The sequence below is a fragment of the Lynx rufus genome, unplaced genomic scaffold, assembly GCF_022079265.1.
Source record: "Lynx rufus isolate CCGP_SWC_20201006 ecotype Redwood Valley unplaced genomic scaffold, mLynRuf1.p SCAF_10, whole genome shotgun sequence".
Classification (NCBI taxonomy): domain Eukaryota; kingdom Metazoa; phylum Chordata; class Mammalia; order Carnivora; family Felidae; genus Lynx; species Lynx rufus.
In genome coordinates, this window is record NW_025814824.1 from 82,614,342 (window position 1) to 82,637,378 (window position 23,037).

Below are 23,037 nucleotides of genomic sequence, written 5' to 3' on the forward strand. Positions count from 1 at the left end.
CCAATCAATCAATCAATCAATCAGTCAATCAGTCAGTCAGGTCTGTCTCTCCAGACTGTGCCCTCTGGGTGTCAGGTCACATCCCACAGCCCAGCACAAGGTCTGGGTGGCCAGAGTCCATGGTCGTTGAATTGAGCCAAATGGGGTGCACTAGCAGAGGCCAGTGGCTAGGTTCAGAAAGTCCTTTCAGCAACAGTTTCTTCCTCTCCCGGAGCTGAGTGCAGGGGAGGAAAGAATGGGCTGCTTTTTGATGTTGTGGTGCCTTTGAGATGGCTTGGATTCCCGGGGCCAGGTCCCCCAAAGAACCTCTCCTCTCCATGCAAACAACATTCCCTTCTCCAGCCGGCAGCAAGCAAACATCAAATGCAGCAAGAGATGGTAAGGTCAGACAACAAGAAGGACTTCCCAGCAGGGGAGAAGGAAAGTTTGCTTAGCTAGAGCTGCCATTCAGTAGAATGGGCTGCCTTGGATTGCAGTGAGGTTTCCCGAGTTGCAAACAGCAGAGGCAAAGATTTAGGCCAAGGCGGAGAAACAGAAAAAGTTCAGTTTGGTTGGTGAGGGAGTCAGGGGCCTTATCCTGAGGGCTATGGTATGAGGGGCTGTGTGTGGCAGCGTGGGGCCCCAGGGAGTGAAGGGGAGGGATGGGATTAAGAGACAGTGAGAAGAGCAGCCCCCAAGAGCTGGTGGACTGAGTGTGGGGAGGGGAAGGGGGCTTTGGCCGCAGGGTGGCCGAGGCCTTGTTCAGGTGGGGAGCACTGGGAGGGAATGGGCTGGGTGGGAGGGGCTGGGGCTTCTGAGCAGAGAAGAGGTGTGAGAGGCTGCTGGATGCTCAGGCCTAGGCTGGGGAGGGAGGCTCAGGCTGAGAGGAGATTGGAACGGGGGCCCAGCAGGGTGGGATAACCTAGGACTTGGGAGTAGCTGGCATCATCTGGGGAAAACAGAAACCCCCCCTTCCCCTAGAAGCTGAGGCAGCGGGACCTGAGAGGTGGGAGGAGGGGGGGTTGGGGGGGGCACGGAGATCAGATCCGACTGCAGGGGCCCCTAAGGACTGTCTGGAGCCCTGGGGCTTGGGGAGACAGGGTGGGTCAGACCCCTCCTCTCCAGTCTGTCCCCAGTGGAGCAGCCTGGGAGGGCCTGGGGTGGGGGAGGAGGCGGGAGGAGAGGGAGGGAGGGGCCGGGCCTCTGTCCACGGCATTAGTGCTGGTTGGAGGGAGAGGGGGGTGTGGAGCCAGCCAGGCCGCCTGTTCCCACAGCCGCGAGCTGAGCGTGCTGCCATGGCGCTGGCCAGGCCGGGGACCCTGGCCCCCAGGCCCCCGGCCCCTCTTCTGCTGCAGCTGCTGCTCTTGAGTCCTGCCCTGGCCCTCCTGGGTGGTGAGTTGGGGCACAAGCCTTGGGGGGTGGGGGGCTGGGGGTCTGTCTCCCAAAGCAGACACGCCAGGCCCCGGGGCTCTCTGTGTGGGTGCCAGGATGGACTGCAGGGCTGGGCGCAGGCCAAGATGTGGGTGCAGAGAGGTGCGCTGCTGCCGGAACTTGTGTGGAAGAGAGTGCGTCCTGGGACTTTGTTGCTGTGTGGGGTGGTGGGGGGGCTTTGTGAAGGGATCCTGGGATGGGCTGTGCGGCTTGGGAGGGGTGCTGGGGCTGGGAAGTCCTGGGCTGTGAGTGTGGGGGGTTGCAGGTAGTGTGAGCCTCACCCCAGGGTCTGCTGTGAGCATGCGCTGGGCTGTGGGGTGCGAGCCGTGGGTGTGTTAAAGTTGTGAGCTGTCCCGGGTGAGCGGTGAGCCGTTGTCTGAGGCTTTCTGGGTGAGGTGTGCTGTGTCCGAGCACAACTTGTGGGACATAAGCTGTCAAGTGGGTTGAACTGTGTCTTAGCTCTGGACATGGGGACATGGGGACGTGGGGTGGGGGCAGCAGACCCCAGCCCAGTGGATTGCAGTGAAGGGGGAGGAGGAGATCAGGGAAACCCGGCAGCTACCTGCATCCCTCCATTTGTGTATTAGCCTTGCTTGCACTGCGGGGCTGGGGGTGCTCTGGGGCCCCTGGGGGTGGCCAGGCACTCAGGAGCATGTGTGCCCACCGCTGTCCCCTCTTTGGCACTCCCACGCCAAGCTGAAAGGGCTTCCTGAAGCCCGACCCCATTCGCCAAACGGTTTTGCTTTTGTCCGAGCAGATTCATGGATTCACGTGTGCACGCCTGGACTTCTTCCTGGGGGGTCTGGGGGACGCTTTGTCTCGGTCACTATAGCTACAGGGCCAGGCCTGGGAAGTCCCCTGACCCCGCCTCCAGTGGAGGAGGGAGGGGGAGCCAACCTGGGCGGGTGGCCTGGGCCTCACTGCAGTGGGAGGGGAGGCGGTGAGGGGACTCACCCCTCGGACTCTCAGGGTGGGAGGTCAAGCTTCCCCGGGCCCCTGGGGGCTTCCTCCCCATTCACGGGGCCTGCCTCACGAAGGCTTCATCTCCTCCTCTCTGCAGGGCCCTTGGGGAGGATGAGGACCCCATTTTGTAGTGGAGGGCACTGAGGCTCTGGCAGGGATGGGGGCTTACGAGCTGGGCCCCTGAGGCAAATCTGGGCTCATGAGACGAGGTGAGGGTCTGCACTCTGCTCTCTGCACGTGAGGGGCATGAAATCCTGGTCTGTGGATCTGCTATCCGTTCCTGCCCTCCAATGTCTGCACTCGCATATGCACGTGCACACAGAAAAATGACAGACTACCTGCAAACACATGCACATGTGAACACACAAATCACACACATGCATGCACACACACACACACACACACACCTGCACACTGGTGTGGCATGCACAAGGGCACACAGCACCACATGAACAGGTGTCCACAGGCACACGCCTGCACACACCAGTGTGCGTGTGTCGACGTGTGCATTCATGCTGAAATGTACGTTCACGCGAACCCCGACGCAGAGTCGACACAAAGTAGATGGGTGCTACAGAAAAAATGGACACTGATGTACGTGCTCACCTCCGCACAACCCTGCTGGGGTGCCCAGGGGCGGCCTTTCCCACTGTGATTGCTGTGCGGGGGGCCTCCTCTGGGATCCCCAAAGGCTGGGGTGAGGGCACCGTGGGCATGAGCGTTTCTGGATACCAGCACCCGAGGCCTGAGTGCCAGGAGAGGGGCTGGGGATTGTGCCACCTGAAAAGGAGTTTCTATCCCAGAGGGGATGGGGGTTTCTGGAAGCCCTTGGGCCCCTGGCTCCGCTGCTCTTGCTTGCCAGGCCCGGAGCCGAGCCCCTCCACCCTGGGCCCACGCTGCCACAAAAGCCTGGCTGGTTGCTGTGGAGAGGGCCAAGCATCTTGGAGTACAATGGGGCGTGCTGGGCTCTCACATCCCTCCCCACACCCTGGGAGCCTGCTGACAAAGGGACAGCAGTTCAGTCCCCCAAGTCTGGCCCCGCCTCCAACCAGGGGGGGCCGGCGGGCGGACTGTGGGACAGAGGCAGGGGTGGAACGGGGCACCACACACATGTGAACCAACCTCAAGACTGGCTGGATAGACAGCTCTGCTCCAGGTAAAGGTTCGTTGGTCAACGAATAAATATTACCACTGACCGCCACCTGGAAGATGCTGTGCTAATGAACTAACATGATGGGCTTTGTTGTTTTTGTTTTTGTTAAAGATTTTATTTATTTATTTATTTATTTATTTACTTACTTACTTACTTATTATTTTTAAGTAACCTCTACACCCAGCGTGGGGCTCAAACTCACAACCCTGAGATCAAGAGTCGCATGCTCTACCGACGGAGCCAGCCAGGCGCGCCACAGGATGGACTTTGAATCTCACCGTTGCCCTGTGAGGTCGGCTCTCACACCCCCAGTTTACAGAGGAGGAAATGAGGCCCAGAGAGGGTCAGGAACTTGCCCAGAGTCACAAAGCTAGTGTGTGGCAGGGCCTGCATTTCACAGCTGGCTTCAGTGCTAGCCTGTGCAAAGTCACGCCCCTTCTCCGTGCTTCTGCTGAGAGAGGGCAAGCCATGTAGCTCTGAGGGCCATCACAAGAATTTGATGAGAAAACACAGTGGTTCCCCAACTTAGGTTTGGCGTGGAAGTCCCAGTTTCTAAGCACATTTTAGATGGAGACACTAATAGTTAACAGTGGCCTGTTTGGGCGGCAGAACCTCACCAAGTCCGTCTGGCCCTCACAGGGGCAGTGTCTCCACGGCCCTAGGGCTCTGAGACCAAAGCCAGTGCCAGGCAGCAGGGAGGCAGTGAGTCCTGACAGCCATTGTTGCCATAACTGTTACCAAAATTATAAATATTTACCCCCTGCCCCCTTTTAGCCTTGGGGGGTAAACCTTTTTGTAAAAGAGTACTCCAAACTCTCCTGTCTTGTTAGAGTAACTTAGCCCTCTCCTGATGGCTCTGAGGCAGTATTTGTATCATATGGTACTGTTATTCAGTCCTGTCCTCGCGGCCTAGTGATATTATTAGATGGACAGTTTTTGCCCCTGTGTCAGAAGCTCCCACATCTTACAAGATCTTGGGCCACTTCTTAGAAATATCCTCTTTCTTGGAGTGCCTGGATGGCTCAGTCGGTTAAGCGTCTGACTTCGGCTTAAGGGCATGATCTCACAGTTCGTGAGTTCAAGCCCCGCATCGGGCTCTCTGCCGTCAGCACGGAGCCCGCTTCTCTGTCTCCCTCTCTCTCTGCCCCTCCCCAACGTGACGGTGCCCTCCCTCTCTCTCAAAAGTAAACATTTTTTTTTTTAAGCATTAAAATTTTAAAAAAGAAAATAGAAGAGAAAGAAATTTCCTCTTTCTTGCCTTGTCAAGACAAGAAGCTTCTCAAAATCCACCCATGAGTAAACACTTCCCATGAGTTGTCAGCAGTGATCACTAGGCCTGTTACAAGTGCACGTAAAGTAGGAGTTACTAAGCACTGAGTGAAGGACAGCTCGCTCTGCCCAGGCTGATCCTGGAACCTCCGCGCCTGCTCCAGCCTTTAGAGACTTTTTCCAGTGTCTGGGGAAGGCGGGGCTGGAATGCACTAAAATGACAATACATGGCTGGTGATTTGGCATTTGCAAAGTGGGAATTTCACAGGCTTTGGGAGATGTGGACCTTTCAGAAGTCTGGAGATGGCAATCTACTTAGTTTTTTGAGGGATAATTTGGGGCAAGTTTATAACCTCTCTGAGTGGGAAGACGGTTTTCTCACCCGGGCCCACCTTTCCTGGTTTGAATCAAATGTAATAATGTAATTATAGATGCAACACGTGCACCACAGCCTGGAGCATATAGTACGAGCTCAGTAAATGATTGCCGTTATATTATTATTGTCGTTCTCTCTGGGGAGAGAATTCCCTTCCTGGTGTCGGGATCTGGGCCTTCCAGGGGACAGGGCAGCGGGTCAAAGGGGAGGGGCATGTGTCAGTTAATCCCTCCCCTGCCAGGTCGTCCCAGGCAGCCTGAGAGGTCAGGAAGGATTTGTAAAGATAAGCACAGGCCCCTCGTTGCCCTGGCGACAGGCCACGCCCCCCCAGGCTGGCTCAGGGACGGCCCCCCTTTGCCCCACCGCCCTCACCTCTCTGCCTCTCAGCCCAGGGCCAGTCTGGCTTTATGGTCTCACTCCTGCAACACAGAGGACCTAAGGTCAGCGGTTCCGTGCCTCGACGTGCAGAGGATTCCCAGGAAGCATGCTGCAGTGCAGATTCCCAGGCCCCAGGCCCCAGAGCTCTGAATCTCCAGGTCTGGAGCAGGGGTCAGAAATCTGTATTCTTAACACAGGCCGGAGGGTCTGGAAACCCCTGGGGTGAAGACCTGCGTTTGGATTCCAGCCTCTTATGGGCTGTGGGACGGTGAAGTCACTTCATCTCAAGCCTCACTTTCCTTAGCTGTAGAACAGGAATAACAGCACCATCTATCTCCTAAGGTGAACATTAATTAAGATCAATGGGAATGCACAAGAAAGACGGCTGTCTCTCACAGGCAGGCTTTCGGGGCTACTGCATGCCTTTTGGGACAGGCAGCTCCCTCCCTCTCCACCTGGCTCTCACTGGAGGAGCTCCTTCCTCCCCTGTGGCTGGACTGTGTCTCCTGGGGTCATGGGCCACCTGCCCCACGGTGATGCAGCACCCGCCCCATTTCCCTCACACACTGTCTCCCCATCCTGGTCCCATCTGCTCTGAAATGGAAGGCTCTGAACTGGGGGCAAAGCCCCAGATCTGGGTGGGGGTCCCTTAGGCCACACGGTAAGGAGCAGCGCCTTGTTGGCATTAAATGAAGGGCCTGCTGGTGCAGGACCCGGAAGCTAGGGCTCCTCAGAGTGGGCGCTATGGTTACTGTCTCCCAGTCCTGGGCTGTGCTGGGTTGACGGACCCTCATCAGAATGGCCACAGCCCTCACCAGGCACCAGGCTTCACACAGGTCACCTCAGTGGCTCCTCACGACACCCCGTGAGGTGGCACTGTTAGAACCCCATAAGCCAGGCCTGTCTGTCTGATGCCCAAACTTGTGTCCTTTCCTCAAGGAGCTTGATTCACCCCACCCCCATCCGGGCATCTTCCCACCTCCCTCAGACCATCTTTCCACCTCCCTCAGACCATCTTTCCACCCCCATCAGACCATCTTCCCACCCCCATCAGACAATCCAGCCCTAAAGGACATGGCTCTAAACTGATCAGCCACAGTGGCTGGGGTGGGAAAAAGAAGGATGAGCTTCCCAGAAGCCCCTCAGAGAGAGACAGACACGCTGCCCTCACCTACGTGACCTGGCTTGGGAGGGGGGCTGGGGACTGATGCCTCGAGCTGGGGAGGGGCCTGTGGATGCAGGAGTCCTACAGGGTTCTGTCCGCCTGCCCCTTGCAACGCGCTTAGCCCTGGGTGGGCACGAGAGCCCTGGTCAGGGAGTGAGGGAGCCCGTGTTGAGCTGTACCAGGTGCTCTGGGCACTCGGGGGTGGGGCTGACAGCCAGGTTCTCTCCCTGGCGCCATGGTCCACATCTCCATATCCCTGTCCCCCATCCTGCTGGGCCCTGGCTGGGAAGGGTGGGGGTCGGCCAGTGGACGGCCCTGCCTGGTGGAATGTGGATGGCTCTGGAGAGGCTGTTGAGCCTTATCTGGGGGGTGGGGGGGGGTCTTCACCAAGGTGGGGGAAGGGAGGCACAGGGCCTGAAGCTGTTCCAGGCCTGGTTAGTGTCTGGATGACAACCTGGGCAGAGGAGGAGCACCTCTCAGAGCCCCAGGTTGGGGGGGGGGGCTCCTGCTCGTGGGTGGTTCCTCTCCCCCCATCACTTACTGAGTTCCCACAAGCGGGCAACTGCATACCTGAGGCTTTGAATCCTCCCACATTCTATGAGGCATGCCCTATTATCATCTCTTTTCTGATGGGAGACAGAAGCTCAGTAGGAGAAATGACTTGCTCAAGGTCTTAGAGCTAGTAATTGAGCTGGGATCTGAACCCAGGGCAGTTTTACTTAAAGCCTAAGTTCTTTTTTTTTTCTTCCAAATTTTTATGTAAATTCTACAGTGCAATATCAGTTTCACGAATAGAACTCAGTGATTTGTCAATTACATACAACACCCAGTGCTCATCCCAACAAGTACCCTCAATACCCATCCCCAAACTAGCTCCTCCCCCACCCACCTCCCTCCACCACCCTTCAGTTTGTTCTCTATCATTAAGAGTCTCTTATGGTTTGTTTCCCTCTCCCCCCACCCCCCCTTTCCATATGTTCATCTGTTTTTTTCTTAAATTCCTCATATGAGTGAAATCATGTCAAAGACTAAACTCTTAATCCAGCACTACAGGCTCTCAGGCAGGTGGGGCAGGGGGCGGGGAGCTGGCTCTCTCAGTAACTTGGCTTCTAGATCAGCAGGTGACCCTCTAACACGGTAGAGGCAGCACAGTGGCCTGAGCCAGGTGTCTGTCAGCAGGTCTCAATACCTGTCCTGTACCCTGTGACCTTGGCCATGCCAGCGGTCAGGCAGTTGCTGAGGGGAGATACAGTGAGGGCCAGGGATCCCCTGAGAGGTTTCTAGGCCCGAGGGGGAAGAAGAGGGTGAAAAAGAGGGACAGGGAGGGGGCCCAGCTCACAGTCCCTGCCTTTGAAGTCCTTCATCTCCGGTTTCACACGGAGGTGGAGGGGACAGTGGGAGGACAGCCCCCCCCCCCCCCCCCCCGCCCAGGAAACGGAGGAGCCACAGAAGGGAGACCCAGAGCAGACTCCCCTCCCCCCAGGGGGCTGAAACATGTGACAGGCTTGAAGGTCGTCCCAGTGCTAACTTGCCGTGAGACCTCAGGCAAGAGTCTTTGCTTTCTCTTGAGCCTCAATTTGTTCTTTTGTAAAATGGGCATGACAGAGCCTGCCCCAAAGGGCCCCTGCAGGGAGGCGGTCAGACAGTGGAGCGCAAAGCTCCCAGAGTCAGAGGGTGTCTGCCCTCTAATCCTGCCCGGGTCGGGGTGGGTAGCCAGGCATCCGGGTCCCATTTCTCTGCTACGGAGACCCTCCTGATGCGCGTGGCCTGTAGAGTCCCTGGCCCTCCCTCTATCCTCCTGAAAACAGACAGAGCCATGCTGCTTTCCGGCTCTGGGGTGCGCCTGAGTTGTGGGGAGGGGAACGTCCTGGCTCCCCCCACCCAGCCAACTTTCTCTCTTTGCAGGAACGGTGCCATCGGAGACCCCAAGTGTCTGTGCCTCAGACCCGTGCGCTCCAGGGGCCGAGTGCCAGGCTATGGAGAATGGTGGCTACACCTGTGGGCCCACGGAGCCCCGGGGCTGTGCCAGCCAGCCATGCCACCATGGCGCTCTGTGTATGCCCCAGGGCCCAGATCCCGATGGCTTCCGCTGCTACTGCGTGCCCGGATTCCAGGGCCCACGCTGTGAGCTGGACATTGACGAGTGTGCATCCCGGCCGTGCCACCACGGGGCCACCTGTCGCAACCTGGCTGATCGCTATGAGTGCCACTGCCCCCTTGGCTATGCAGGTAACAGCCTCAGCCGCCCTGGGAGGAGGTCTGTAATGTCCATCCTGTCCATCCCGTCAGCGGCTCAGGGTGTCAAATCATGAATTCAGCTCCGACTTTAGTGTAGAGACATCCACTCTGGGTCTTGCTACAGAACTGATGCTTCTCGGGCTCACCTGGCAGCTCGGGATGAGAGTACGAACCTGTGAGTGTGCATGTTGCCTGACATTTAACAGACACTGCACAAATGTTATTTCAGTCCCTTCTAGAGTTCAGTTTGGTGCTGCAGTCTATACCGCAGTGGGGAGCCTGCAGTATAGACACTGCTGGTTCTATGTCAGCCCTGAATTCAGACAACTGTGCTCTGAGGGCAGAAGGCAGTTTCAGGTCACCCCGGAGCAAGGGGTACAGGCCAGAGGGACTGGGTTCCAGGGGAGATGGATCTCGGCACTTTGGAAACGGGTCCCATGTGTCTTTCTCACCACTTGAGAGTCTCGGTGTCTGGAGTATCAGTTGTGTGTGTGGAGGGAGGTCACGCCAAGGGCCTGTGTGTTTGCCAGCACCTGCGGGGTGTCTGGGCTCCCTGAAAGTATTTGTGGGAAACGTAGGTGTGTTAGCAGGTGTGCGTGTGCCAGATGTGCGGTGCTTGGGCGCTTTGGGGGAACACTTTCTGGCTGAGTTGTGGATGTGAGTGGGGGCAGAGTCTGCCATGACTCATTTCTCTCCTCCTCCTTCCGTTCCAAGCCAGGCGGGGGAGGCTGGGATTCCAGGCGGCCAGGGCCTGGCTCCCCCTGGCACAGGGAGGGTGGGAGTAGGACTGGGGTGGGAGGAGTGAGGGGGTCACGGGAAGGAGGGGCCATGCTTTGTGCTCACTGAGCTGGGAAGGGGGGACGTTTCCAGCTGGAACCAGCTCGGCTCCTGGCCCCCCAGAATCAACCCCGCTTAGGGGGCAGGGGGCAGGGCCTCCGGAGTCTACCATGACATGTGGACTCCCGGATGAACTCAGGCGGCACATCCCCAGACCCTGAAATTCTCCATCTCCCTCTATCTCCACACATCCCCGGTCCCTGGCCAACTGTCTTCAGTTTTGGCTCGGACTGAGGGGGTTCCCAGGACCCAGGACTTGCAGTTTTCGAAGCAAGACGGTACAGGGGGAGCCAGGAGAGGCTGGTCACTCCAGCATTTCTCGCAGGGGCACATCCCTCCACCATGGAGGCCCTCTCTCTACACGCTCTTCAAAGCCAGCAGAGTGAGCCTTCTACAGTGTCCACAGCACCGGGTGATTCAGCTGCTTCCAACTTTTAGGATAAGCCCAGATTGGGGCCCCCAATGCCCCAATACCTCCACCCCTGCCTCGCCTCTTCCCCTCTCTCCTTTGCTCCTGCCCCTCCATCCTCCCCTTCCTGAGGGCATCATGCCCCAGCCCTTAGCTACTCCTGACCAGTTCCCCACCCTGGAATCCAGCTGCCATCACAGCCCCATCCCAATGTAGTGCGTGCCACTCATCTTTCAAAAGGCTCTTCTTCCAAGAAGCCTTCCCTGACTCCCAATACCCAAGGCCAAAACCCTGGCTCTTGCTTTTTGGGGATCCAGCATGCTCCCATTGCCGAGTTTATCACAATTAAAAGTCCTCATCTATGTAACACTGGCCCAATCACCGTCTCCCCGGCTAGACCGCTGTGGGCTCAGGAGACAGGGACGTCTGTCTGGTTTCTACCCCATTGCCACTGCTGGCTCAAGAAATACCTGCTCTAGATGAACGGACCAACGGCTTCTCTCCGGAGCCTCAAGTTTCCGCTCCTTGTAACTGTCTGGAGCTGGTTTCAGGGCGGCCTGCCTGGGCCTCTTTCGACCTCCCTCTGGGAGTCCATCCGTCTGTCTGTGTCTTCGGCCCTGTCCAGGGGTGACCTGCGAGACGGAGGTGGACGAGTGTGCCTCGGGGCCCTGCCTGCACGGGGGCTCGTGCCTGGACGGCGTGGGCTCCTACCGCTGCGTGTGCGCGCCGGGCTACGGGGGCGCGAGCTGCCAGCTGGACCTGGACGAGTGCCAGAGCCAGCCGTGCGCGCACGGGGGCCGGTGCCACGACCTGGTCAACGGGTGAGCGGACGGAGGCGTGGGAGGGGGCTGCGCGGGGCGGGAAGGCGGTGGAGGCAGGTGGGCCCCAGGTGCTGTAGTAGTGCTCAGTCCGGGCCGGCCGGGCCTCGCTCCCCGCTCCAGGTTCCGGTGCGACTGCGCGGACACGGGCTACGAGGGCGCGCGCTGCGAGCAGGAGGTGCTGGAGTGCGCGTCGGCTCCCTGCGCGAACAACGCGTCCTGCCTCGAGGGCCTCGGGACCTTCCGCTGCCTCTGCTGGCCAGGTGCGTGCGCGTGCTGGGGCGCACGGGCGCGGCCCCGGGCCGTGGGGCCGGTGTGCGCCTGCGCTCACCTGCCCTCCGAGGGTGTGCGGGTGACCGCAGCTTCTCTGAAGTCAAGGTTTGCAGTAATCTGCCAAATAGGGCTCATCACAGCACCTGCTCCTAGCATTGTTGCGAGGTAGGGAAAGGTGTAATGCGCGTGGAGCCTCGACAGGTGCAAAGTGCTCACTAGTGCTGCTAATAATGGTAACAGGACCCTGTTGAGGGCTGCCACGGTCGTGCCTACCCTCCTCATTGCATCCCTCCCTCACCGTTGGTGCCCCTGTTCTGAGTTGTCGTCCCAGCCTGGCCCCGGGTTGGCCTGGCACCAGTGGTGGGGTGCGGCCCGGTGACACCGTGTGACGGGCTGCCCGCGCACGTGTGCCTCCAGGCTACAGTGGCCAGCGGTGCGAGGTGGACGAGGACGAGTGTGCGTCGGGCCCCTGCCAGCATGGGGGACAGTGCCTGCAGCGCTCAGACCCAGCCCTCTACGGAGGCGTCCAGGCTGCCTTCCCCGGCACCTTCAGCTTCCGTCACGCTGAGGGTTTCCTATGCCGCTGCCCTCCGGGCTTTGAGGGTGAGTCCCCCTACACCCTTCCAGGGAAGCAGGTCCCTCGGTGTCCGGATGCAGGCCTGGCCCTGCCACACAGGCTGCCACCTGCCTGAGTCCGCACTTTTTGCCGGGTCTCAGTCTCCGTAGCTCTAAAATGGGCCCTTCCAACTCTAGTGTGGTTCTGAGGGCACAGGTGGGAACCGCGGCTGGCCCTCTTGCAGGGGACGAATGTGACGTGGATGTGGACGAGTGTGCCTCACGGCCATGCCTCAGTGGAGGCCGCTGCCAGGACCTGCCCAATGGCTTCCAGTGCCACTGTCCGGATGGCTACACAGGTGCCTGGGGGTGGGCTGGGCTCCCGGGCAGAGCCAGGGCAGAGTTGGTGGGCCTGGGGTGAGAAGGTTCCTCTGGTTGATATGTGGAGGCTGGATTGATGGGGATGAGGAGATCAGGAAGGAGGCGGGTGTGGGGGTCCAGGTGACAGCTAAGAGGGGCTGAGTGGGGACTGACCGGGCTTTGGAGGTGAAAGCGGAGGAAACTAATTAGACTGAGAACCCTTAGGAGGGACACTCTTCCGGCCCTAGGGGTTAGTCCAGGTGTGAGTGGGAGATGTCAGGAATGCTGGCTGCTTCTGCCCTGGGTAATGTTGGGTGAGCCTTGTCCGTTCTGAGTCTGGGTGTCTGTGGAGCACCCATAGGGAGGAGCCTGGGTGGGGGTTGGCAGTCCTGGGACTGGGGCCCGGGAAAAGCCAGAGACTGAGGGTCAGGAGTACAACTGTGGCAGCTGGGGCCACGGGTGGCCAAGGCTGTCCGGGAGAATGTGTGCAGTCATGCGCAGAGAGAACTCTAGGCACCTGGCATCCAAGGGCTGGGCAGAAGCCGACGGGCCTGCAGGGAGAGGACGGCAGTTTGGCCAGGACAGAAGAGGTGAAGGGGGGCATCACCACTTGACCTCTGGGGAGCTGCTGCCTATGGGGCAGGAGTTGGGCTGCAGAGAGCCTCTCCCTGCCTTTGGTACAGCAGATGCGTAGACACACAGTTACCCTTGCGCAGATACTGGTGAACCCGAAGAACTCACACGCTCTCTGAGTGTCCCTGCCCCCTCTGGAATGCCTGTGACACTTCCCCCACACCGGCCCACATTCCTGCCTGGGCACACTGCCTCCTCTCGCTGGCAGGTTTCCTGGGCACTGGCTCCCCTGCCCAGGGGAACGAGGTGGTGATTACCGTCCCTCCCACCTCAGCTGCCCAGAGATGCTGGGCTCGGTGTCCCCTACCCCCGGGGTGGCCACCACCCCCAGGTGCCCTGAAAGCCCGTCTTCTGTGCCCGCGGGCCAAGATTCCCAAGTGCTGCCCGGGAGCAGTGGCCTTGCAGGCCCCTGGCACACACTGGGCCCCCCCCACAGCACACGCTGCCTCCGAAGAGCGTTTCTGTGCATTTCGTTCCCTCCTTGTCACCCCACCCCCATGAGGTAGGGTTCTTACACATGAAGTAATGGATGCTTGAGAGAGGGGGTGTCATTTCCTGAGGTTCACCAGCGTCAGCCAAAGCCCAGCTCCTCCCCAAGCTGAGCTCAGCGGACGGGTGACAGGGAGGTCAGGTCTGAGGTCAGGGACGGGGCGGGGGAACCCCTCTGCAGGGCTGTGCTGCTTGCCACTGTCCACCCCCATCCTCCCTTTGGGTCGTGCTGGCCTGGGGGAGGCCAGTGCCTGGCATTCCTGAGGCGGTTCTGAAGGAGGCGGCTGGCCAGGCGGGGAGCTCTGCTCCCTGGGCTCAGCACCCACCCACCAGTCTCGGCCATCCATGGGAAAATGCAATGGGGCCGCGGGCTCTGTGGACCTTCCTGGGGGGCCTGTGGCTCCTGGCAGGTATGCAGGGCCTTGGACAGGGTGAGGTGTGGCCGGCTGTCCCCAGGAGGCTGTGGTGTCTGTGGGCTGACTGGGACCAGGATTCAAATCCTGGTGGCATTTCTGGGCCTGGGCCCCTCCAGCTGGGATATGGGTCGGGTCAAGGGCCAGCCTTGGTTGTTTTATGGAGGCTCTGACTGAGTTTGGGTTGGGCTGTGGTCTCTTGACCCAAACTGGGACCAGAGCACCTCGTGTGGGAGCTCTTGGAGGGGAGGGTGATGTGGCCCCTTCAGCATGGGGCCCTGGGGGCAGAGGGACTGGGGGATGAAGACTGGATGCATATGCCCACCCCCGCTCCCTCCTCCATCTGGCACTCTGTCCACAAAAGCTGTGCCAGACCCCTTGCTGGGCACCAAGGACGTATTCAGGTCCCTGGAGGAGATCCCAGCTGAGTAAACAGATACTTTCAGTACAGGGTTCTGGGGAGCTGTGTCTGGGGGTGGGCAAGGAGTCGGGAGTGACACAATAGCTTGGGAATCAGAGAAAAAGCCCCTTAGGGGACTGACCCTTTGAATTTGGGCTTTGCAGGGTGAATAGGAGTTTGAAGGCAGGGTCAGTGAGGAGGAGGCGGAGGCATTCCAGGGAACAGTATGAGCAAAGCCCCCAGAGAAATGCTGTCCAGGAAATGCCTGGAGGAACAGGCAGTTGGAGGTGTGTGGGGAGCAGGGTTGAGACTTGAGGGCCTGGGAGGGCCCAGCCCCCGAGGGATGTGGAATGCCAAGGTGAGTGAGTGAACCTTAAGCAGCAGGGGAATCTGGCCAGGCCAGGAGATGGATGGTAGGGGTGGTTGAAGGCAGGCAAAGTAGAGGACACTAGACTGTGGCCCTCAGAGCTGATGAGGCAGACGGGTGGAGTAGGGGAAAGGCGGGGGGGTGGGGAACAGAGAGCGCTTGGGGGATTGAATCCACGGGGCATGGAGGCCCACCAGACATGGTAAGGGAAGGGGCATCTTAGATACCAGCCTCCAGGGACTTCAGGAGACCATGAGAAATCTTTTGGGAATTAGGAATTGGTTTGGTTGACAGGTGCTGAGATCCCTGTCCCAAAAGGTGTGTAAGTTCTGCATCAAGATTGTGGTTCTTGCCTTGAGTGCTGAACCTTGGCCTGGTCTCTCCTGAAGGCCTGACGTGTCAGGAAGATGTGGACGAATGCCTGTCGGAGCCCTGCCTCCATGGCGGGACCTGTGATAACACCGTGGCAGGCTATACCTGCTGGTGCCCGGAGACCTGGGGCGGGCACGACTGCTCTGTGCATCTCACCGGCTGCCAGGGCCACACTTGCCCACCCGCTGCCACCTGCATCCCCATCTTCAAGTCTGGGCTCCATAGCTATGCCTGCCGCTGCCCACCTGGTACCCACGGACCTTTTTGTGGCCAGAACACCACCTTCTCTGTGGTGGCGGGGAGCCCTGTGTGGGCCTCGGTGCCAGCTGGAGGTCCCCCGGGTCTGGCACTGAGGTTTCGCACCACACTACCTGCCGGTGCCTTGGCCACTCGCACTGACACTCAGGACAGCTTGGAGCTGGCACTGGCGGGGGGCACGCTTCAGGCCACACTCTGGAGCCATGGCAACGCCACCGTGCTTCCCCTGGGGCCGCTGGACCTGGCCCTAAATGATGGCCACTGGCACCAAGCCGAGATTTCGCTCCGCCCGGGGGTCCTGGAGCTGCGGCTCTGGCATGAGGACTGCCCTGCCCGGCTGTGTGTGGCTTCCAGTCCTGTGGCCCCAGCTCCCGTGGCTTCCGTGGCCCCGACGCCTACCAGGTTCTGCTCCGTCCAGCTGGGTGGCGCAGCCTTCGAAGGCTGCCTCCAGGACGTGCGTGTGGACGGTCACCTCCTGCTGCCTGAGGATCTCGGCAAGAATGTCCTCCTGGGCTGCGAGCGCCGTGAACAGTGTCAGCCTCCGCCTTGTGCCCATGGAGGGGCCTGCGTGGACCTGTGGACTCACTTCCACTGCAAATGCCCCCGGCCCTACAGTGGTCCTACATGTGCTGATGGTGAGGAATAAGCCCGGGGGACCCTGGGGCAGAGAGTATGCCTTCCCCTCGCTCACAGGCCTCTCACCTGATACCCTCTCTCCCCGCAGAGGTTCCTGCTGCCACCTTTGGCTTGGGGGGCACCCTGAGCTCTGCCTCCTTCTTGCTCCACCAGCTGCCAGGCCCCAACCTCACCGTGTCCTTCCTCCTCCGTACTCGGGAACCTGCTGGCCTGCTGCTCCAACTTGCCAATGACTCAGTAGCTGGGCTAACAGTATTCCTGAGCAAGGGCCAGATCCAGGCTGAGGTGCTGGGCGGGCCCGCTCTGGTGCTCCCCGGGCGCTGGGATGATGGGCTCCGCCACCTGGTGACGCTCAGCTTCGGGCCTGACCAGCTGCAGGGCTTGGGGCAGGAGGTGCACGTGGGTGGGAGGCTCCTCCCTGCGGACGCCCAGCCCTGGGGTGGGCCCTTCCGAGGCTGCCTCCAGGACCTGCGACTCAATGACCTCCACCTCCCATTCTTTCCGCCGCTGCCGGGGAACTCAAGCCAGCCCGGTGAGCTGGGCAGCAGGCAGTCCTGGAACCTCACCATGGGCTGCGTCTCCGAGGACACATGCAGTGTGAGTTCCCTGGGGAAAGGGGTGGGTCCCTTTCTCCAGGGTCTGTCGTGCATCACGGGGGGTTAGCATCCCCTTCTACTGGTGAGGAAAATGGCAGGAGGTGAAGCACCAGGTCACCACTGCTAGAGACTGGATTCACATTATTCTCTCTGGCCCAGCTGCTCTTGCCCTCTGGTGGTCCCCATATCTCCCTCCCCAGTCTTGGTCTGAGACAGACACCCGGGCCCAGGCAGAGGGCTGGCTGAGCCTTTCTGTAGGAGCTACCTGGGGGACAGGGACATTCCTGGGTCCATGAACAAAGCACCAGCCTTGGAATAGACGGGAGTTTGAACTCTGGCTCCTCTATTTACTGGCTGGGTGAGTCAGGCAAGTGGCTTCTCCTCTCTGAGCCTCAGTCTCTTGATCTGTGAAATAGGGACAATGGTGACATCCTCTCTAATTGTCTGTGAGGAGTTAATGTGTCTGTAGTGGTTATGGAGGGGTGGTGATAGCCCCCAGGCCTGAGCCAACCCCTGCCCTGATTCTTCTGCAGCCTGACCCCTGTCTCAATGGTGGAATGTGTCTCGTCACCTGGAATGACTTCCACTGCACCTGCCCTGTCAACTTCACGGGGCCAACATGTGCCCAGCGGCTGTGGTGTCCTGGCCAGCCCTGCCTCCCGCCTGCCACCTGCGAGGAAGTCCCCGATGGCTTTGTCTGTGAGTGTGTACCGTGGGCAGCCCACATGCTGGATCCTGGACACCCAAGCTGAGTTAGAGCCCACTCTTACCCTGAGGGCACATAGTGGACCAGGATGCCAACACCCCCAGCCCAGCATGGTTACAGCATTGACCAGGTTTCCAAGGGCAAGACTGGGCATAGGGGAGGACATTTTAGGGAAGGACAATAGCACCAGCAAAGGCCCCGGGGTTTATAAGAACAAGTGAAACATAGTTACAGGTGTTGGGGTGGAGCTATTGCCAGGAGGGGCCTTGAAAACTAGGCCAGGCAGCTCAGGACTTGTTCCCAAGGGTCGTGGGGAGCCATGGGGCCGTTTTAAGCAGGAGAAGGACATGATCAGCATTTTAAAGAGATGACTGCATTTTATTAAAATGCATGATCAGCATTTAAAAATCTGCGTTTAAAAAAGATGCTGCAGTGAATAGCCTCAGTGATGAGACAGAGCCAGTACACTGAGCAGGGAAGGGGGCAGATTTTTTGAGGCATAACTATTGCCTGGTCTGTGACCTGGAGGGTAGGGTGGGCCATGGTAGGGTAGGGGCAGGTGTCCCCAGCACGGCCGGAAGCTGGTTCTCCGAGGTACAGAATTATGAGTGGGTGGAAGCCACAGCCGGGGGCGGGGGGCGGGGGGAAGAGTAGTTCCTGGGATTAGATGACAGGCCCGTGTGTGTGACCCCTCGAGATGGGCAGGGGCAGTGGGGACGGCAGGTGTCTCACCCGGGTGCTTGGGCCCGGGTGGAGGCCGCTGGGCCATTCCCGGACGCTCCCTCTCCCCGCAGGTGTGGCCGAAGCCACGTTCCGCGAGGGCCCCGCCGTCGCTTTCAGCGGGCACAACGCGTCGTCCGGGCGCTCGCTCAGCGGCCTCTCGCTGGCCTTCCGCACGCGCGACTCCGAGGCCGGGCTGCTGCGCGCCGCCGCGGGCACCCACACCGTCTGGCTGGCCGTGCTCAACGGCTCCCTGGCGGCGGGCGTGCGCAGCGGCCGCGGCCTGCCCGGGGCGGTGCTGCCGGCGTCGGGGCCGCGCGTGGCCGACGGCGCCTGGCACCGCGTGCGCCTGGCCATGGAGCGCCCGGAGGCCGCCGCGTCGCGCTGGCTGCTGTGGCTGGACGGTGCGGCGACGCCCGTGGCGCTGCGCGGCCTGGCCAGCGACCTGGGCTTCCTGCGCGGTCCGGGCGCCGCGCTCGTCCAGCTGGCCGAGAACTTCACCGGCTGCCTGGGTCGCGTGGCCGTGGGCGGCCTCCCGCTGCCCCTGGCGTCTCCGCGGCCCGGCGCGGCCCCCGGCTCGCGGGAGCACTTCTCGGCCTGGCCCGGGGCGCCGGCCCCGCGCCTCGGCTGCCACGGCTCGCGCGTGTGTGTCCCCTCGCCCTGCCTGCACGGCGGCGGCTGCCGGGACCTCTTCGACGCCTTCGCCTGCGCCTGCAGCCCGGGCTGGGAGGGCCCGCGCTGCGAGGCCCGCGCCGACCCGTGTCGCTCGGCGCCCTGTGCTCGAGGCCGCTGCCACTCTCGCCCCGACGGCAGTTTCGAGTGCCGCTGCCCGCCTGGCTTCGTGGGCCCGCGCTGCAGGTGCGGAGGGCCGGTGCGGCCTGGGCTCAAGGGGCCCTGTGGGTTGTCCGGGCGGGTGGGGGTGGGGGTGCGGCCCTCAGGGGTGGGGGGTGGGCCGCCGAAGCTCCCCCCTCCTCCCCCCCCCCCCCCCCGCAGCCGATGCTCTGGTTCCGTGGGGGCCAGCCACTTCCCTTCTCGGAGCCTCCATGCCCTCATCTGTGAAATGGGAACAGCAGGCCCCTAGGGTTGCCAGCTAAGACCCAGAACAGTTTGAATTTGAGATAAATAACGCTCTCGTCTGGGGGTGCAGGGGGAACACAGGGCTAGGTTTGGAAGAACACCTGGAGGCTTTCCTGCCTAGCCGCCCACCATTCACGTTCATGCCCATTAATCCCCTGAGGATGATGACGGGGGCAGAAGGAGATGGTTGGAAGTTTTGACACTTCCCAGTCAGTCTGGTTTTGACTCCCTACTCCGTTTGGAAGCAAGCTTAGGGAGGGTTGTCTGGCCTGACTTCCTCCTTCCCCAGGCTCAAATTTTACGTTTAGGAACATGGTTTTTGTTCCAAGGAGAGTCCTGACATTTCATCAGCTTCTCAAAGGACTCTCTCTGTGGGGAGAGGTTCCCATCCAGGGTCTGAAGGTTGTGCACTATGTTGGGGGTGGGGACCACCCTATGCCCCATCCCTTCCACCTCAGACACCACTAAGTCTGTGGCAGGTGGGCCCCAAATTCCACAGCTCAGAACACAGAGGCTCCAGTGGCCTGTTGTAGCCTCAGGGGCTGGGGCCAGGTCCCCCGCATGCCGCTCCCATCGTAGACATTGTGTTTTCTCCCCAGACTGCCTGTCCTGCCAGAGGCGTGCAGCTTGAACTTCACCTGCCTCAATGGTGGCCCCTGTGAGGGTGGGCCCCGGGCTGCCAACTGCAGCTGCCAGGAGGGCTTTGCTGGCCAGAGGTGGGTCTGGGGGCCGGGGGCCTGGGAGCTGGGCACGGTGGGCCCCTGGATGCCCTCCAACCAGGGCAGGCAAAGTGGGGTGTGGATCCTTGCTCACCATCCCACCCCTCACTGTGATCACAGTGCCAGACAGCCTACCTCTGCCACTCGAGTGCTTTTCTCCTGGGCTTTCCAAGGCCGTCCTCTGTTATGCTGTCACCTGGGGAAGTAGTTGCCTGGTGGTGTTTCTTAGAGCCTTGTCCTCAGCCTGCCTGCCTCGGGTCGCCCAGGGAGACTGGACAGGTGCAAGTTCTGGGCCCACTCCGCAGAGAGGGCATCAGCACACCTGGGCAGCCGCCCTGTGCTTCCGATGGAGCCAGTCATCCTCAGCCATGAGCTGGGGCAGAGGGGGGTGGTGGTGGAGGTCCCAGTATGCTTCAGTCACCTGCCGGGGACAGCCCATGGGGACAGCGGATGGACACCTGTGTATTGGTTGGGGGTGGGGGGAGTGTTGAGAAGCTAAAGCAGATGGGGGAAGAAGGCAGCTTCCTCAGCCTTTACCTTCTCTGCTTCCCAGATGTCAGATCCCCTGTGAAGCCAACCCCTGCTTGAACGGGGGCACCTGCCGGGCAGCCGGTGGGGTGTATGAATGTATCTGCAGTGCGAGGTTCTCAGGCCAGTTCTGTGAAGTGGTGGTGAGTGATGCTGCAGGGGCTTGGGGGGTGTCCTGTCTTGGACGTTAGCGAGATGATGGGGGGATGGGGGGTGGTGCGGAGAGCATGTACGGCCCACTGTTCCTGGACCAACCCTGTCCTGGGGTACGGACTAGTGGGGAGAGCCTGGGGGGCCCGCCCTCCCTCGGGACTGGCAGGGAAACGGCCGGGCGCGGCCAAGTCCTATTGTGGATCAGGATTCGGGACCCACAGGATCTTGGAATTCTGGGATTTCAGTTGGCCGATACGCGAGCCTGTAATCTCCAGTGGTTTGTGTGCCAGAATTCTAGAGCAGGACGATTTGGAGAGCGCAGGATTCTGAGCCAGAGCAGCCTCTGCTGCCCAAGGCAGCCCATGACCGCAGGGAGGCTCAGCTGAGGAGGGGCCCAATAGATGGGGCCCAGCAGGCCGCTTGAGCTTAAACCCCCTCCCCACTGAGGGGTGGAACAGGTGCCACAGGCCCAGTGGGCAGTGAGCCCACAGTGGGTGCTAATGGGAGAGACGTAGGCCGGGAGGCCTGGGGAGGAGCCTTGATCTCCACAGGCTTCTGGCAGCCCGGGTCATAAACCCGCAAATCCCCTCTGCTTCTGGGGAATGTTTCCTTTCAAGTTGAGCTTTACGGCCTCTGTCTCCTCCACCTACCCTCCTCCCGGGGCCAAGGGAGGAGATGGCTTTACAGCTCCCCAAGAAGTGCCCAGGGGTGGAGGCTGGTGAGGGCCCACTCGGGGCTGCTATGAATTTTTCTCTACAGCCTTGGATGCCTTTTCTCATTCAGGGCTGGGTACTGGGACTTGGGATGCAGGTCACAGTGGGCTGAGAGGCTTCACGGGACAGAGGGAGGGCCGAGGAGTCTGAGACTCTTAGGCTCCAGAATCCAGGAATTTGGTGATTTAGTGGGAGGTGTGTGTGTGGGGGGTGCTTAACAATTCCAGGCCCGTAGAATCTTTGATGGTGGCATCCTGGCAATCTGTGACTGGAGATGGAGAGGTCTTCTGGGCTCCCTAAAGCTCAGTCTCCCTAGCTGGGCAGACCCTGGTGGATTCTGAGCTCCCCATCAGCTAGGTCGGCCTGCCCCCCCCCCCCTTCCTGCCCTGCACAGGCCACCTGGCCGGGGAGCCTCTCTTACTGCTTCCCGAGAGGCCTCCCACTTTAGAGTTAAGCATGGTCTCCACAGACACTAAAAAACCAGACCACCCTTTGGCATGGGGAGGGATCAAGTCCCCGTGGCCTCAGATTGGAAGAGTTTACTGCAGGGCGGGGGAGGCCGAGTTGGGAGGCTGGGTGGCAGGGGCCATCTCTGGCCACTAAAGGAAGGGCCTGCAGCTGGAATTCAAGACTGAAGGACGGTGGTGTGGCCACGGCATGGGCACTGGGGGCAGACGGAGGGGACTGCCGTCCTGGCTTGCTAGTCGTGTGGGGGAATCTGGGCAAAGCCCCTGTTTTCTCCTTCAGTACTTACCAAGAGCTACCACGCAGGCCTTGCTCTGGGCACTTGGAATTTACCGGTGAACAAAATAAAGCAAAGATTCCTGTCCTTAGGGACACGAGGGAGTGTCCTCACTCCCCCTCCGTTAGACCGCTGTAAGTGTCACGTAAAACCCCACGCACAGGCTCGCACCCTCCTGCTCCCCGGTCTCAGGCCTGGTGACTTGGTCTCTTGCAGAAGAGCCTGCCGCTGCCACTGCCGTTCCCGCTGCTGGAGGTGGCGGTGCCCGCGGCCTGCGCCTGCCTCCTCCTCCTCCTCCTGGGCCTCCTCTCAGGGATCCTGGCGGCCAGGAAGCGCCGCCAGTCAGAGGGCACCTACAGCCCGAGCCAGCAGGAGGTGGCTGGGGCCCGGCTGGAGATGGACAGTGTCCTCAAGGTGCCGCCCGAGGAGAGACTCATCTAGGCCTGCCTGGCTGCGGGCTCTGGCACCTGCGAGGTGCGTCCACCGAGGACCCAAGGAAGCCGCTTCCAGGAGCCTGCGGGGAAGTGGCTGGCCTCTTACCAGCCTTGGGGAGCTGCCGGAGAGCCTGGGAGACCTGCTGGGCAAGTGTCACCTTTGCCGGCAGCCCCTGCCTGCGCCCCATTTGTGGACGGGAGAGGGGAGCACCGCGGGAAGCACTCAGGGAAGCAGACCGGGGCCTGGCAAGGCCGTGGACGTCTCCATCGGACCTGCCAGCTCTTGCCCCGGCAGGCGGACTGCTGTGCCGGGGAGGGGCACACGCAGGTGCACACGGTGCGTTCAGAAGTGCGTGTGGGCACGTACCTGGGGACTGCTGATCTGCAGATGCCAGTGAGAGTGTTCTGGATGGGGCTCGTGGGCCTGTCCGTGCCTTTGCTGTGGGCGCGCAGGACCGTGTAGTGGGTGCAGGCCCCACAGAGGTGCGGCTGGGCAGCGGGGCTACCCTTCGCAGCCCTGGGGCAGGGGCAGTACGTGTTCTCTGGGAGGCCAGGCCAAGGCTTGCCCAGGGACCGAGACCCCCCCAGCTCTGGCGTCTTCTCCCATGTCTGAGGCTGTCCCCAACCTGGAGGCAACTGGGAAACCGGAAGGAGGGTGGTCATCAGCCAGCGGCCCCTGGCTCCCAGGACAAATGCTCCTTCCGGCGGCTGTGTGGCAGAGTCGGACCACAGCCAGGGCGGATCTGCGGGAGCAGAGGACGGGCTGCCCCCAGCCGTCCCACCTTGCGGCCTCCGCCTACCTCACGGCGCTGTGGTGAGGATCAGTGGATGACAGCGGGGAAAGAGCCCGGGACGGTGTGCACTACTGGGTTGTTTG

The 23,037-nt window shown here is 60.8% G+C and overlaps 1 protein-coding gene across 1 annotated transcript; it reads left to right on the forward strand.

Annotated features, from left to right (window-relative positions):
* The first annotated feature begins 1,274 nt into the window (after window positions 1-1,274).
* On the forward strand, window positions 1,275-22,167 carry CRB2 (crumbs cell polarity complex component 2). Its single transcript, XM_047099937.1, has 13 exons — window positions 1,275-1,371; window positions 8,620-8,943; window positions 10,824-11,019; window positions 11,140-11,279; window positions 11,707-11,892; window positions 12,090-12,203; window positions 14,896-15,771; window positions 15,861-16,369; window positions 16,902-17,067; window positions 17,869-18,652; window positions 19,471-19,587; window positions 20,144-20,261; window positions 21,943-22,167. Exons 1-13 carry the CDS (start codon window positions 1,275-1,277, stop codon window positions 22,165-22,167), a joined length of 3,852 nt encoding a protein of 1,283 aa, XP_046955893.1.
* Window positions 22,168-23,037: the final 870 nt, after the last annotated feature.